Source organism: Calonectris borealis, chromosome 29 (assembly GCF_964195595.1).
Source record: "Calonectris borealis chromosome 29, bCalBor7.hap1.2, whole genome shotgun sequence".
Classification (NCBI taxonomy): domain Eukaryota; kingdom Metazoa; phylum Chordata; class Aves; order Procellariiformes; family Procellariidae; genus Calonectris; species Calonectris borealis.
Genome location: NC_134340.1, coordinates 4,339,365 through 4,356,065, shown reverse-complemented (window position 1 = coordinate 4,356,065; position 16,701 = coordinate 4,339,365). Strand labels below are relative to the sequence as shown.

General features: G+C 43.3%; 1 protein-coding gene across 14 annotated transcripts in view; it reads right to left on the bottom strand.

Moving 5' to 3' along the window:
* POGZ (pogo transposable element derived with ZNF domain) overlaps positions 1 to 16,701 on the bottom strand; it is a 39,230-nt gene that overhangs the window by 2,877 nt on the left and 19,652 nt on the right. For 6 of the 14 annotated variants that reach the window (XM_075176075.1, XM_075176074.1, XM_075176079.1 and 3 more), the window contains 15 exons: positions 13,002 to 13,177; positions 12,137 to 12,245; positions 10,330 to 10,623; positions 9,342 to 9,548; positions 8,442 to 8,551; positions 7,683 to 8,017; positions 6,826 to 6,980; positions 5,588 to 5,688; positions 4,540 to 4,686; positions 3,456 to 3,590; positions 2,755 to 2,927; positions 2,071 to 2,211; positions 1,371 to 1,430; positions 918 to 1,027; positions 95 to 119 (listed from right to left, as the gene is read on the bottom strand). In XM_075176075.1, coding sequence (XP_075032176.1) covers positions 95 to 119; positions 918 to 1,027; positions 1,371 to 1,430; positions 2,071 to 2,211; positions 2,755 to 2,927; positions 3,456 to 3,590; positions 4,540 to 4,686; positions 5,588 to 5,688; positions 6,826 to 6,980; positions 7,683 to 8,017; positions 8,442 to 8,551; positions 9,342 to 9,548; positions 10,330 to 10,623; positions 12,137 to 12,245; positions 13,002 to 13,177 — 2,278 coding nt within the window. The other 8 variants (XM_075176080.1, XM_075176078.1, XM_075176072.1 and 5 more) reach the window with 6 other exon arrangements.

Below are 16,701 nucleotides of genomic sequence, written 5' to 3'. Positions count from 1 at the left end.
AAGCTGCTGAGGGAAAACAAACAAACGAGAAAACAGAAGCCAACCCCACAAACTGAAACAGATGATGGCAGATAAGAGTTTACAAACAGTTTACCTGGAATGCGATATCCAAGTAGGCCCTGTTAAGAAAAATAAAACAATAAAAACATTTGTAGCTTAGCAAACAAACACTGTCAGTGCAAACAAACAAATTCTCTTACAGAGAAGAGGATCAGCGTCCCTCTGTTGTTGCTCCGAAGCATCCCAACACGCTGTAGGAACAGCTAATACTCATCCATCCGTTCAAACCCCAACCTCCTCCCACACCCAAGTACGCCACATCCAAACGAGTGAAGACTGCCCAAGGGGCAGAGCCGCACTCACCAGCAACCCTTAGAGACAAAACAGCAGAAACCCCACGTCCATTTGAAACAACAAAAGGAGTTTGGTTAGGAAAGCCCAGCTTTGGCCAGATCCCTGCAGGCAACGCCCCTAAGTTTTGCAAGTTGTGGTAATTCACAGCAAATGGCTGGAACGCCACTTTTAGGCTCTATTCAAATCCCAGCACCAGCAGCTGCCTAAGGCCTCCTGGTGTCATGGAGGTACAATCATGTCTCAGAGGAACAGAGGAACTCGCTGAAGCCCTCGGCATTGTCTCTCCCTGGGAAGATCTCCTGAGAACAGCGTTACCAGTGACACAGCTGAGCTCCAGGCAGAGCAGCCTCACTTAAAGCTTAACTCTCCAATCTCCATAACAATGAAGACTCATTCAGGCAGTTACAGAAGGTCCCTAACTCTACATTTTATTAGAACTCAGGACTCAGTAAGCGCTCAGCCCAATGCTAAACAAAGATGTATTTGACCTGGAGTCTATGAACTGAGGTATTGTGTCCTGCATTCGTTTTTTGCAACTTTTCTGCTCCTTTTCAAACTCTTACCTCGGAAAATGTTACTAAACTCGTGTGATGGATTGAAGACCAGATGTTTGGCCATTGCATCACCCTCAGACGTTACAAAGAGACAAGAGGAACAGGACAGCTTTACACCACTGGAAGGGGGCGGGGGGAAAAAGACAAAAGGAAAAAAGAGAGAAGTGAGCTTAGTATCAGTATTGGATATGAAAATATGTACACCCCCTCACTAACCATTTAAAAAAAAAAGTCACCCTCCAGTGCATACAGGCAGTGTCCCCGCCCCGAAACATCAACTCCCACTGGAAAGCAATGGGAGCCTCAACATATTGCCTTTAATTCAACGTATTTTCCTGCGTGGCAAAAAATAAACAGAGCTTCTTCAGAAGCAGATCATGAAAGAACAGAACTGGAAGATCAGAAAGTGAATGCACATTAGATTCCCAGGTGATTAAAATAAGATGAAAAGTCTTCCATTACCAGGCAGTATAGTTTTTAAACAAAGCCAAGTATTTTGGACTCTTCCGAGGAACATGATTGCTGTAAGACAAAAGAGTTTATTACATGTCAGAATTATTCTGGGTATTTAAAGAGCTATAAAACCATGCAAAATACAGCACATTTACAAAGACAGACCCAATCCTGGGTTTAATAATATTTTGTCTGCCAGTCTTGTATTCAAGGAAATCAAAACTCTGTGCCTAAATAAAAAAACCCTGTACAATAACATTTTAAAATGCCCAGATTTTGGAGTAACTGTTCTGCAATCCTGTTCTCTGATCTATCCACGGTCCTGTACAGACCACAGGCTTGTAGAAGCATGGCATGATTTTTTTTTTCCTTATTAAAATTTTTGAATTATTAAATCCAATAATTTTGCAATCCTAGGAGCACTGAAAAATGACAGTTTTCTGCAGCAGCATGCAGTACACATGTGACTAGCTACAATACCGGCAGTTTGGAATGAATCTCGGCTCTTGCGCTCAATTTTCTCATCTCATTTGAAAGCCACCACCCATGCCTATGCTGACAGAGAATCAGTCCAGTGTCTTACAAACCACTGCGGTGGACTGGAATTTCCCGATACCCCTTTCTTACAGTGCAGACAGACAGACATAGAGGTGCTACCGCATTCGGGCAGGAGGGATTTCTACTACAGCGTTCAGAGAATCACACATACTTGATCATGTGGTTGGCGTAAGCTCTGGAGCAGCAAGTGCTGTAGCGACATAGCGAACAGTGCACGTAGGTGGGAAAGTGGTTTGGGAAGTCGGGGATTTCGAAGCTGCACTCCAGACAAGTCTGCCTCCCCAAGACGCTCCTGAAGATAGGAGGGATATTTTCATTAGTGTCTGAACAGGTATCTTTGGAGTTATAACAATCATCAGGACAGAGAAGAATTTAATGACATGTAAACTTTCAGAGGTCTGCAGTCAAACTAGTCTCATCTTGCACCCTAGCTTCCTAGGGTGCCTCGGTGCCAGGCTAAACGTTTCCCACTTGCTGTAGTCAGGAGTACACAATTTAAGAGTGGATAATAAATTAAAAAAAAAAATAAAATTTGAAGAAAAGGCAGCAGGACACAGGATGGGCAGAAAGCCCTTATGCTGATGAAATTCCATTGTTTCTATAGAAGTGCCTAGCTAATTCTGTATTTCAGTTTCACCTTAAGGGCTTTCATAACACGACTTAATCCTGGTTTTGTGGGAAGCTAGATTCTCCTGGCATAAAGTTTCCTTGGCAACTGGTAAGACAGAGCTGTCCAGCGCCGAGGATCGTATTACCCATCACTGTGGTATGAAAAAGCTAGCTACATTTCCTTTAAAAATCTTTTTCAATTTGATATTCAGCAAAACGTTCTGACATTTTTTTGACCGCTCTCTTCTGGACGTTCCTCTGGACAGGCGGGTACAGGAAGATGGGCTGGGGATCGGTAGAAGATGACAGCGGAGTGGTTTCCTGTCCAGTGCCCTGCGGCATGTCATTTGAAGATATTGGCACTGTCCGTGGCTGTCCTCTAGATGCCCTGATTGTAACCTGCAGAAAACAGATACACCCATACCTCCTAAAACACAAGGGCAGAAGTCATCTACCCACATTCAGACTCCTCTGTTTGGAGCAGTCTTTCAGACTCTTAGCAGAGAACAAAGAGGTGCTCCTAGGACACGATTTGTCCCACCCAGGGCAGCAGTAGCCTAAAAGAGGACACACGACTTGAGCCCCCCAAGCGCCTGTTTGTCCCTAATGACTACAGAGGGCGTCCAGGCAGCTAGTCCAGATACCTTCACCTGTAGACACCTTAGTTAGGAGAGTTTAACCTCTGGCATGCCACTTTCACCTCCTCTCTCTCTCACTTACTGTTTCTATGAAGTATCTGATTAACTAAACACACACAACACGGACGGCAGACAAAGGGTTTTTCTGGCCCAGTGAGTGTGGTTTAAGTGATGCAGATGAAGCAAACATCAGTTTTGCAGCACTTAATAAATACACAGCAATACAGATGCTACGGCTGTTTCCTGAGGAAACAGAGGACAGAGGCCTGCTGTAACTTGGATTTCTTACCTTGGTTCCAGGTTTCAATCCTTCTAATTGTTTGGGCTTTCGGAAAGTTTTGTGGTGCTGCAGCTTGTGTTCAATTTTATCCTTGGCAAATAGGAACTGGAGTCTACACTTGTTGCAATGATAAACACTCTTCTTCTAAAGCAAATGCAAAGGAAATATATTTCATTTTAGAGAAACGGAAGTCAAAACACCGCAGGGTTTTTTGTTTAAAAAAGAAAAAGATAAAAAAAACACCACCAAATGCTTTTCCCCTCTTTGAAACCAAAGGCAGCCCTGTTTTTCTTTAGCATCCGAAAGTCCCGCCCCACCAAGCCCCCTATCTTGGGTGTTTTGGTTTGAAATTTTTTGTTTGTTTTGGTTTTTTAATTAAAATCACCAGGCTCTGCAGAGACACCAGACCTGGAAGTGCCATGGAACAAGTCTTACCCAGCTCGTTTAAGCCAAAGTAAGGCACACTGGCAGAGCCGCGCGTGGGGCAACATTCCTTCAAAAGTCGCCTTGCCTCTGCCTCTTACAGGAGTCAGCGGCGGACTTCAGGGGCAAATCAATTCAGGCACTTGCTAAGAGCGCTACCTTTCTATATTCTGAAAGTACACTTCAGCTACACCCACATAAAATATGTTGTCAATACAGCCAACATATATGGAAACGGAATGCTGAGCTACAAAAATTACATTCGTTTGTGTGCATACAGTATTATTTACTTATTTATTACCTGGAGAGAAAAAAATTTAAAACCCAAATGAACACAGAGCCCACTGTTGGTTAATCATCACATGAAGCAAACACAGTCCAGCAAAACATGCTTTTTTCTGCTAAGTTACAACAATCTGTGCTACTCCCAAAGGAGCAATGCCTCTTCTCTTCAGCACAATCCCTATGAAAGGTCTGGAATGACAGCATGCAAATTGCATTTGTTATGGAGTGAATACAGCAGCTACTAAACCCCCTCTTTCAACCAAGTTTTCTTTCTTTCTGTTTTTATTCCAAGCAAATGCTCAACTAATCACATGCTTACTATCACTAATCTCTGTGGAGAGGGAACCACCTTAAATGAAAAAAGACTACAGCCCTGACATAGTACCTGATGCCTCATGAAGTGCTGTTGGAAAGCATTGCCGTTCTTAAAAACTTTGAGACAGTAAGGACAGAGCAGGTGCCGCGTGTCTTCGTGTATCATTCGGAAATGGCTATCCACTTCAGAATAGAGCGATGAACGATACTGACAGACCTATAGGAGTGGACAGAAACAATTAACAGTGAAATAACATAGGAATCTACCTCACATCCGCCATTGCAACAAGGAGATCTTAACAGCAATGCCAGACCCCCAGAGATACTTATCAGTGGAGTTTAGGAACCAGGTCCTAAAGAAACTGCTAGCTTATTCCAACTGTAAGACACTAAGTCAAGCAGTGCGTATTCAGAGTAGTCTGGAGAAACAAATCTGAACTACTTGTATAAAGTGAAAGTAGTGACAATTCAAGCTCCAGATCCAAGGGAAAAAAAAAAAAAAGAAAAAAAAGGAAGAGACAGTCAATGCAAAGCAGTTGGAATATATTAAAGAGCAGTTTCTTCAGGGTCTATGCAAAAATGCAGAATTTGGAACATAATCTTTTTTAACACAACATATTTTAGAAGGTTCCCCTCTGTTTTTTCTTTTTGGAGGGACAGTGTTAGGACCTCTGGGTGGAGATGACACGTTCAGAACCGATGTAAGCACAAATCTCATGGCAACAGAACGTCAAGAAAAGGTATCACACAAGCAACATAATCTCATCTGCTCCAGAGTGACAACTTCTCTTTATGGCACAGCAATTTGCCTGCAGGCCCTGGGAGGAAAAAAAAATTAGGCTCTGAATGCCACTGGGACTAAACAAACATCTATTAGGCTGATTCCAGTTTCAGAGTGCTGGGAACCAGTAGCAAGCATTCAGCTACTCGTGCTGCCCTAATAGCCGTTGGACTTAGAGAAGTCTACACCTGGAAAAAAATGGGCTCCACAGCACTGTGCCATGGCCCAAGTCTGCTTTGGACCCCTATGAGCCACACACTTTGCTGAAAACTGCTAGATTTCCTCTTATCCTCTAGCATGCATTTATGAAGTCCAGCTCCTAAACCACTTTTAATACCTGACAAACATAGGGCATCTCCCCTGGCTTGTGAGTGTCCTTCATGTGCTGTAGGAACATTGGCTCACTCTCGAATGCCCATTCGCAAATCTTGCACTTTGCTGCAAAAGAAAGGAAAAGCAGGTAACAGCCAGGGGATAAAAATACCCTGTTAAAACATAGCAAAGAAACTTGTAACTGGTGGTGTAACAACTTAAACCGAAAGAAAACCAAGCAACTGAAAAAAACAACAAACCACCAAACCCAAAAACTAGCTCTCAACTCTTTGAATTGGGTAGTGTCCTGGTTTCGGCTAGGATAGAGTTAATTTTCTTCCTAGTAGCTGGTATAGCGCTGTGTGTTGGATTTAGTATGAGAATAATGCTGATAACACACTGATGTTTTAGTTGTTGCTAAGTAGCGTTTACCCAAAGTCAAGGCCTTTTCAGCTTCTCTGCTCTACCGACTGAGAAGGCTGGAGACACACAAGAAGCTGGGAGGGGGCACAGCCAGGACAGCTGACCCAAACTGGCCAGCGGGATATTCCATGCCATATGACGTCATGCTCAGTATATAAACTGGGGGAAAGCTGGCTGGGGGCCAGTGGCCGCTGCTCGGGGGCTGCCTGGGCATCGGTCGGTTGGTGGTGAGCAGTTGTTTTTCATTTGCATCACTTGTCTTTCTTCGGTTTTATTTCCCTCTCTTTCTGTTATTTTCCTTTTCATTACATATTATTATTATTATAATATTATTTTATTTCAATTATTAAACGGTTCTTATCTCAACCCGTAAGCGTTCTCACTTTTACTCTTCCGATTCTCTCCCCCATCCCACTGCGGGGGGAAGCGAGCGAGCGGCTGTGTGGTACTTAGCTGCCCGCTGGGGTTAAACCACAACAGGTAGACAACAAAATATATTCTGAGAGGTTTCCAAAAGGCAGCAAAAATTCTCTTAAAATGGTGGGTACAACAAGTAGGAAGATGTCCTCACAAGGAAACTGCAAGTGATTTTAAAATCAGATGTCAACCCACCGGTAAAAATTAAGTTCTACCACGACATTATTATTGAACTTGATCTTTAAAATACTCTTGACAGTAGTTTGCAGAAATGTAATTTAAATGGATTTTTCTGCTGGCCTACAAAACCAATGCACCAAGGGGCAAGGCAGAGCAGACGCTCCTTTCTCAACAGATCTGCAGTTAATACAAGACAGAAACCCTCTTAAACCTAAACAAACGACAACAGCAAAATCAACTTACTTGTTGACTCATAGGGACTGTGGACATTCTCTAAGTGACACTGTAGCTGGAACGGAGTGGAGAACTGTCTGTAACAATGCTGACAGATGGTATGGACATCTACCTCTCCATTCTGCTGATCCAGTTCAACATGGTGCTTCATGTGATTCATAAACCTTATGTAGGTGAAGAGAAAGTGTGTGAACAGAAATTCAAACATTTTGCACCAGTAACCCTGAAAGCACTATGAACGCTACACCAGAAGTTTTTTTAACAGCATTAAGATGTTTCCTTCTTGCTCTTCCCATCAAAAGCAACCAAAACCTCCTCCTATACAGCAACCTCCCACTCCCTATGCCTAGGGGAAGTGAGAGAACAGATTTTGCAGCACAGAGGCTGTACTACTTGCTTTTGAGCACTTCTGACCCCAACCAGGCATTCCACTGATGATGACAAAACACTTCAACTTATCACAATAGAACAACATAGTGGCTGGCTCAGACGAATACACTATTTCCTAAAAATATTTTCTCCCTCTATTGAAAAAGCATTGAAACAAAGATGAGAAGAGCAGTTCTTCAAGAAGAATTATTTCCTATTATCTAGTAAGACTAGTGACGAGCAAATGAGACTTCTCTGCTGAAGAATATAAATGCAATTATTCTAACCACGCAATCTTCTTACAACTTTTGCCCTGACTGAACTGCGTGATGATGGGCAAATCTCTCCCTTTTGTGCTTCACTTCTGGTCTTAAGCTACAATATGGGAAAGGTGTAGGGCCTGAGGGACTCATGGTTACGACTCATTTTTACTTCTGCAGATCAGAGGTATTCAGAACACCGTAGACTGTTTTTGTGGCACATCACATTCGTCTTACCGTATGTTGTTCTTTAGCCTCTTGGTGCAGTGTGGACACCTGAAGGAAGTTGGAACCTTGGGGAAGTTCAGTAGCTGGCTCACTTTGCCACCATCTCTGCCGTAGTAGAAATCATCTACTAACATAATGAGCTTACTTTGGGATGAGTCAACTACGTTTTCACTTGGCTCTGGAGCTTTAGCAGGTGGGGACAGTGCAGGGATAGGAGTAGAAGCGGGTGGTGAAGCAACAGCTGTAGTTTTTTCTGGAGATGGAGGCTTTGCAGATTGAATATTTGGTTCAGATTCTAGAGATTTTCTTTTCTTGAGGAATTCAACCATTTCAGGGCAGCAGTACTAAAAGGGAAAAAAACCCACAAAAAACCCACACACATTAAACTGTATCTAGGAAGAACTATATATACTATTAAACAAAGACTAACCAGTACTAAGAAAAGACAGGGGATCTCTAGGAAACTCTGGAGGAAAGAGTAATGTAGAGTCAATATCCAATTTTCTGTTTTGATTGTTTACTGATATGCAAGATTAGAAAAGAAATGCATCTCCTGGCACCAACAGGACATAAAACCGAGGTGCTGCCTACTTCCAGTGAGGGATGCTGTGGGAGGTCTTCCAAAGGCCTCTCCTTTGCCTCTCACTTTCTCCTAGTCATATTCTTCCTTTTCACAGAAATCCCTGATCTAGGGAGAGGAACTGTTCTTTGCACTCCACAATCACGACCAATTATCCATTAATGGCTCATCTTAGAATGGTTACTTACACACATATGTCCTCTTAAAGCTTCAGTGACTCGAAACTGAGCATCACATCTTGGGCAGACCTTCCTGCCACCATCTTGCAAATCAAATGTGGGAATAGGAGATGAACTGACTGTAACAGGAAAAACACAAAATAAACCAAGAAAAATAGAATCTTTACACTTCATCTTAAACCTAGGCAATCTTTTTGGCCTACTGAAATACTTCAGTTTCAAGAGCTGTACTTTTAACTACTAACTAGATTGGAAGAGGCATGAAAAAGGGAAAAGTATGCAAACTTCTGACAATCTGTATGACAAAACATACCGCCCAGTAGCTAGAATAAGAATAGGAGAGTCTCAAAATTAGACTTAATAAATAAAAAAAAATTTTAAAAAAGAAGGAAAAAAGATGAGCGCAACTCATCGCCCCTTTTTCTTTAATAATTTGTTTGGTTTCTTCAATCATTTGTTTGGTTTTCCATGAGACTAAAACGCCTCATCTTCACCTCCAGCTGTAGTAAGAAACTCAGAATACAGGTGACATGAAACGTACCTTAAATCAGCTTTTGGACTCCCAAACACCCAAGGAAGGTGATTTTTTGGAAGAAGAGAAGCAAAGGTTTTATCCTTTTGCCTCCTTGTGTAGAGTATTCCAGGTGTGTGTATTCTCAAGATGGCGGCATGCACACCAAGAATTTTGAATGCAAAATAATGTATGCAACCAAATATCCACAAACAAAATATAATCACTGTATAAAAGTGTACAGGTGAAGATGAAGAAATTAACAGCCAAGCTTTTCAAGGGTTATCCCTGTAATGAAATCTCAGTAGTTACAGGTTAGCATTGTTTTTACTCCAGAAAATAAAATTCTGAATTCTCAGCAGAATCAATCGAGCTAGGATAGCTGCTATAGACCATACCTTTTAACGATGACGATGATGACGACGACTCTGAAACACTGGATCTCTGGGAACCATGCACAGGGCTGCTGTTGGAAACCACCAGCGGGCCAGGGCTCTGTCCTAACGAAGGAATGGTGTTGAGGGTATTCACTAGCTTAGCAACCTCATTGCTGTTCTCACCAGTCACTCCAGGTCTCTTTACAGTCACAAAGCTTGCAATACTCACTGCCAAGGGAACGGATAGTACAAGAACACTAATAAGGAATCAGTGAGATCTGATCCACTCTGTGAATCTCGCCCCCATCTAGTATGCCTTGTCTCTTGCTCTTCTACCTTGAGTCTTCACCAAAGGTGACTAAGCCATCAATTATCCTGTCCAGTAACGCAGAGGCTGGCAAGACTGGGAAAGTAAATTTCCCTAACCTTCCAGATCGCACTCCAAGATACGAGCCAAGTCCCACGATGAACTAAACAGGATACTGATGGTCACAAAAACTCTTTGTATTTCTTTTCTAAATGCAGCTGTATACGATTATGGCCACTTAAAGCTAAAAATAACCCGACTACTTGCTGTGAGAAGGAATATTTTTTTCCTTTTTAAATTGTTTGTCACTATTCTTGAGCAATCATTTCACTCATGAATTCAGCCAACATTCAAAAAAAAAAGGCAACATGGTTAGTTTCTGCTTGTGTTCATCGTCTAACTTCACCTTTCAAAAAATACAAGTGATTAACAAATAGTATTTTTCACTTTTGGGGACTTCTAATTGGTTGTCTCGGAGCATTCTACAAATAGTTCTCAAACCAAACTGGACATGATGGCAGGATTATCCTTATTTTCCAGGTTGGTAAGAGAGATGAAGCATGAGTCAGTGACAGGCAAAAATAGAACCCAGGAGATCTGACTCAACTTCTGTCTTTTAGCTGCTACGCCGTATGTTTGAAGATCAAATTATAGACAATGTTATACACTTGAGTCCCCTCGCTTTTCCATGGCAAGTCTTACCTAATTTGGGGTTAGCAGCTTGACTGGACTGCCCTGGCTGCTGCACAGTTAACTGTCCAAGTGTTGTTGGCTGCGTTGCAGTAGGAGTTGTGGAGGTGCTGGGAGTGGACTTACTTTGCTGTTGTGCCTGGGACTGTGGTACAGTGCTCCTGATGGTAAGCGTGGCCGGAATGACTGTAGTGAAAGTGTTGGTGGTGGGTCGGACCGGCATGGTTGTACCTGGTCTCACCTGGGCCATTTGAGAGAACACCTGAGGAACTCCAACTGTTGGTTTAACAAACTGGGTACCTGGGGCTTCAAAAACAAATGAACAAACAAGGTAGATCAAGTAATCAAATTCCATTCCTTGCACCTAGTGTAACCTATTTTCCAACACTGCTGAGCTCCCAAAATTCCCAGCAATTTCAATGGACACTTTAAGAGTTCAGCACCTTAATTTCACTTCCCAAGCAGACTAAAACTGAACATGGATGCAGACAGAGTGAAGATTGTATTTACAACTTTTTTTTAGGTGGAATTTTCCAAAAGGCCCAAGTAGCTTACGAGCACAAATCCTGCCGACTTTCATGGGGCCCACAGTCCCAGTCACTAGGCCCAATGGAAACTCATGGAAGGCTTCTTATGGCAGGACAAGGGTGATCCTACAGTTGCAAATTAGTTTGCGATACGAGGCTTTGGAGATTCATTCTGGGGAGAGCGAAAGGTGACTCAGCACTGGCATGGTTGCTTTGTTATAAGGCAGATATCTGGTGACACACGAGTTCTTAGTCTTTCTGATGGTGCATGACAGGATCCGGCAGCAGATATTAGCGTTAGAAAAGTCATCCTCAGGGTGAGGCTTGGTTTCCAGGCAATTTCCCAGCACTAGCATGGCATGGGGAGATTTTGAAAGGAAGGAAGAGGGGTGGTCATGGGCTGGGACTTTGGAATTAAGTTAACTGAGGAGGCTTTTAGAAGAGGCTAGATCATATAGAGCTCTGAGAGGCAGACAGGACTTCCAGCTGGAAGTCCTCTACTCTGCAAAGTGGTTTGTTACTACGAACAAAGGGCCTACTCTCTGCTGCAAAATGACTAGCGGAATTACAGCCACAAATACAGACAAATCTCACCTCCTACAGAACCGACCCCCCTGCTTCTTTAGAGTTATTAGATATGCAGGTGTGTCCTGGTTTCAGCTGGGATAGGGTTAATTTTCTTCCTAGTAGCTGGTACAGTGCTGTGTTTTGGATTTAGGATGAGAATAATGTTGATAACAGACTGATGTTTTAGTTGTTGCTGAGCAGTGCTTACACTAAGTCAAGGTCTTTTCAGCTGCTCATACTGCCCTGCCGGCAAGGAGGCCGAGGGTGCAGAAGAAGCTGGGAGGGGACACAGCCAGGACAACTGACCCCAACTGGCCTAAGGGACATTCCATACCATATGATGTCATGCTGAACAAAAAACTCTGGGGAGTTGGCTGGGGGGGCATGGCCACTGCTTGGGAACCGGCTGGGCATCGGTCAGCGGGTGGTGAGCAATTGCATTGTGCATCACTTGTTTTGTATATTCTTTTATCATTATTATTATTTTCCCTTTCTTTTCTGTCCTATTAAATTGTCTTTATCTCAACCCACGAGTTTTACGTTTTTTCCGATTCTCTCCCCCATCCCACTGGGGGGAGCGAGCGAACGGCTGTGTGGTGTTTAGCTGCCTGCCGGATTAAACCATGACAAGGTGAAATACAGATTTCAAATATAAATTTTTTTTTTAAACTCTTGGTACTCTAAAAAGGAACACGACAGTGGCTTTGGCTTGTTTCAGTCCTTACCTGGGACGAGGGTGATGGGTCTAACTGTTTGACCTTGCTGTACATTCAGAACAATTCCAACTTGGTTCATTGTGTTTTGTACAGGCCGCACATTCCTGACGGGAAATCCCTGCAGTCAAGCAGTACCATTACCATTAACATACTGAGCATTTTTGAAGCCCTTTCAATACGAGCTTTCTACCTTAAAAATCAAATAAGTAAATAAAAAACCCCCACAAACCCCACAGTACTATCATCTATAGATCAGTTGAACTATGAGGCCGTGCTGTTCTCGGCCAGCACCTTACCCAACAGTAGGGCCATTTCCTTACACTCCACAGCATTCTGACATACAGCCTCCACTCTCAATCTCTCCTTCCCTAAGCACCCACAGAAATCTTCTCCCAGGTCTTAGCAAATGCTCAAAGAAGCCAGTGGACATTTAAAAATTTACCTGCACATTTCCAGGACAATAAAACAAAGTAGTTAAGTATTCAGCAAGGTCAAGTTCACGCAGAGTGGACAGACCCCCCCACAGCAGGGAGTCAGGCCCTACTGGTAAGGCTACAAGCGAGAGCCAGCGTGAAGTCCCATCAGACCTGTGCTGGCTCCACAGGACCTGCTGAGGTGTGGAACGTGGCCAATTTTCTCAAGTAAGATTCAACTGCAAAATGACTACGAACACAAGCTATTTCCAAACAAAGCTATTTTTAAATCTACATAAATTAAAAAACAAAAGCCCAACAGATTTCAGCTCAAGTGTTACATCCACGAAAGTGCACAAGAAAAACTGAAACAGGCATCTGTTTCTGAACAGAGAACAGTCTTCCATGGATGAGTGCACCAGACCTTCTGTCTCAGCCATCCTGGCTGGAAGGGCACTCACCTGGGTTGTTATGAAGATGGGCTGGCTGGTCACTGGAGAATTCGTGACGTGATTGGCATTCTGCATGATCTGTACAGGTCGTAATACTGGCTGAGTTACCATTGTGCCCAGACCTGAGGTCGGGTTCTGGGTAAGGATTAGCGGCTGTCCACTTTGCTGAACAAGAGGATTGCCAGCTGGAAGAAAGACAGAAATACAGCAAAAGTCACATTTGTCAGGTAAAAAGGCTGCTGCTTCTCACACACACTCAGTTGGCAATTTTAGTCTTCAGAATTTGAGTGAGTTTTCCAGAGCATGCTTTAAAAGTAAACTTGTGAAACTATCCAACCCTTCTATATGTTGTTTTAATATTCATATTTAGACTAGGATTTTCCAAGCTGCCTAGGAACTAGGTGTTCAAATCCCTTAGCCTTGAGCAACCTCAGAGACTGATTATTCTGGCTCCTACGTGCCCTTTGAACACAGCCACAGCAGCTAAAGAAAATATTTTTTCTAGTCTCATTAACTATTAAGTAAAAATTCACCTGCTGGCAGATACTGGGAAAACTTACGCTGAACCACTACAACCCCCGGCATAGGACATGTACCAGAGCTAGAGCTACACTGAAAGTTTGTGAACAGCACCGACAATCACAGGCCATCGGAGACACCGGAGTCTGCAGAGGGCTTCGATTAACCAGGACTAGGAGGTGACAAGAATTCTGAAGTAACCTAAAGTTATCTTCAGCATCCTCGGACAGAAAGAGGATTGTAGGACTGAACCTTCACAAAGCAGCAGACAAACTTCAACTTTAACAAAGAAGGAAAAAAAAGAGAGATTGAGAACATCTGGATCACACTGAAGTCATGATGTGCATGCAGTCTGTGTCATAAGAATATCTTATAATGGTTCAAAGTGCTTATTCTCTTGATTCAAGAGTGAAACATCCTGCTTAAAAAAAAAGTTAAGATGCGGAAGAAACAGTAGTTTTATCCGCTAAACTCAACATCCTTTACTATCACACATTACATGAAATATTTCACACAAGTTCTTTGGTATGAGAGTATGTTCATATAATCACAACCAACCAGGTTACTGCAGCTTAGCAAGATGCCACATGTCAGCTGAGACCCACTGTCTTCAGACCCACCAGCCGGCTTCATTTGGAAGTAAACCCACTCAGTTTAAAACTTCTTCACAGTGTTTTATACTAATGGGTTTTATTTAGTATTTCCTTGTTTGACAGTAACTTGCACTTTACACTAAGCAGCAGTAACTTGATTCCTCGCAATTGTGCCGACCGATGGACCCGTCAGAGAGCTCTAACATGGGTGTTGCCCACCATCGCGCCCAGAGGGACTTCCTTGCTGCTTACAGATACAGCTGCCTAGTAACTCTACCATGAGGTTCTGTCCTCAGGTGCACATCATCTTGTCAAGTTTTGACTGCTAACATCCCATGACCACTGCTAGAGTTACCTAATGCTTTCCATTACCTGCAGATGAAAAAGGTATCCTACTGCTTTGTGAACTGCTAACTGCACAGATCAAGGTTTCTACGATGGACGTCTGCCTCAAAGATTTTTTTTTTTTGGTGGTGGGCTGCAACAAGTAGAATTGTTCAGTCATTAAAGAAAAGCAAACTTTGCTTCTTCTGGTGCCTTTTTTCTTGTAACATTTTCCTCTGCACAGTCGCCCAAGGGCTGTCCGTGATCTCCAACTACCCCCAGGAAAGTCCACAGGGGTAGGTAACATTAATCAGCTTCTGACGACCTCAGCTTGCACCAGCCCAGCAGACACTTCCTAGCAGTTGGCTGTGACCTTCAGTCAAGATCCCATTTGTCCCATGTGCGCTCTCAGTTCCACAAGCTCTTACTTGCCAACCAGAGCAGGCTTGCAATATTTGCACAGAGTGAGGAAATTCAAACCCAGGAATATTGCCCAATTGCTTCTGGCAACTTGGGGGCCAATGTCGCACCAAAACAAAGATCAGAGGAATCTCCCATATACTGCCAATGTTTGCTGGCAGCCGAGACGGGGAAGGAATTAAAAGGAACAGAAGAGAGGATGAGGGAGGAGGCTGTGAAGAAACATGCTAGTGAAAGATGAGATGAAACGGTCTACAATCACCAAGGTACCAGTTCAGAGAACACAGAACAAACCTTTGCTACCGACAAACACTAACAATGCTCAGCAGAACACTTTTGACATCATTCCCCTTCAGTGGCCAGTCTACTGGAGGATGAACACAATTCTTGTACCCACGCACCGCGTTAGCTCAAGCCCGCGCTGTGGATCAAGCTAAGTAGTAACAGTAAAGGTCGGCTACTGTAGTGTTCACACACCTTCTCACAACGCAAACTGTAACTCTCAGCCAGACACTGTCTTTTCCACAGAAATCCGCCTCACTTTGCGCACAGCGTGGATGATGGTCAGGGAACAAATCAAAGGTATGCAGGAAACGAGGCGATGTCTGTACACACCTGACTCTTGCACTGTAAATGATGCAAATATGACGGGAGCAAGGGACCATCGAAGAGAGGGGTGTTTTGGTACCTAAGGCTGTTGACTATCATCTGGAAAAAAACGAATTTTATCCCATTAAGCAGTTTAGCAAAAAAATTTACTTTTTACTCTGGTGATCACTACATCTTCATCTCTCAAATGCCTATTACAGGCGACATGTGGCCAGGTCTAAAGACAGCGAGGAGCTTCCAACAGCAGGTGATCTGCACATATGAAATGCATTACCTTTTCTAAATATCACAGGGGAGGGAAAAACATTTTTAAAAAATTTTTTAAAAAAATCAGGCTACAGATGCTTCAAACTCAACTCCAGAAAATGAGCAGGATACTTATTTGGGCTTCAATTCCTTCTTCCTCTATACCGTTCTTCCTCACAAAGTTTAGCTCATTCATGTGTTTGTGTTTATGCACTACTCAATCCCGTTATTACGATAATCCATGTCTTGAGGACAAAGGGCTTCCAGACTGGCAGAGGGAGGCGTGATACAGGAAGATCTTCCCCACAGGAATCTTCCCACCGTAGACTGACAGATTATCCAGGTTGTTTCAGGGCTACAAAACGGTCCAACATTACTGAAACTGCCACTGTTAGAGGAAAGGGTTGCTGTACCCGAACAGCAAATGTTTCCTATGTAACTGTGTAAATCCAGGAAAAGACCTGCTGCATGCCAAAATGTTCTGACCCACAGCCAAAACAGCTTCTTTTAATGGAAGATGCTTTACACTGACAGTCTGGATGCTGCCTGGCTGGCAAGCCTCAGGGTATATGATCCAAATGTTTTCATGAAGATTATACTAGGCAGAAACAGTAGGGTAATGGAAGACTACATCAGAAGGTTCAGATCCAAGCCGCACAACTGCCTGGCCCACACTGCACCTTGCCTCGCTTTTGGAAGCGCTTTAGCCAGAGGGAGGACTGCTGGAAAAGAGACACCAGTTCCCACTTCCAGAGCATGGGGGGGGAAAAAAAAACTTAACCTCAGCAAACTTAACCTCAAACCGAGGCAGAGGATGGAGATGCTGAGATGTCATGAAGGCTAGCAGCCTATCTTTGATCATTTTCTTCTTTAGGATCAAAAACAACAAGCATGAACCCACTACTGTCTGAACTCTGTGCATGCTGCCTCCAATCCCAAATGAAAAAGAGAACATGCTTCTAGCCTTTGCTGTTTTATAAAGCAAGGTCTCTGAAGAG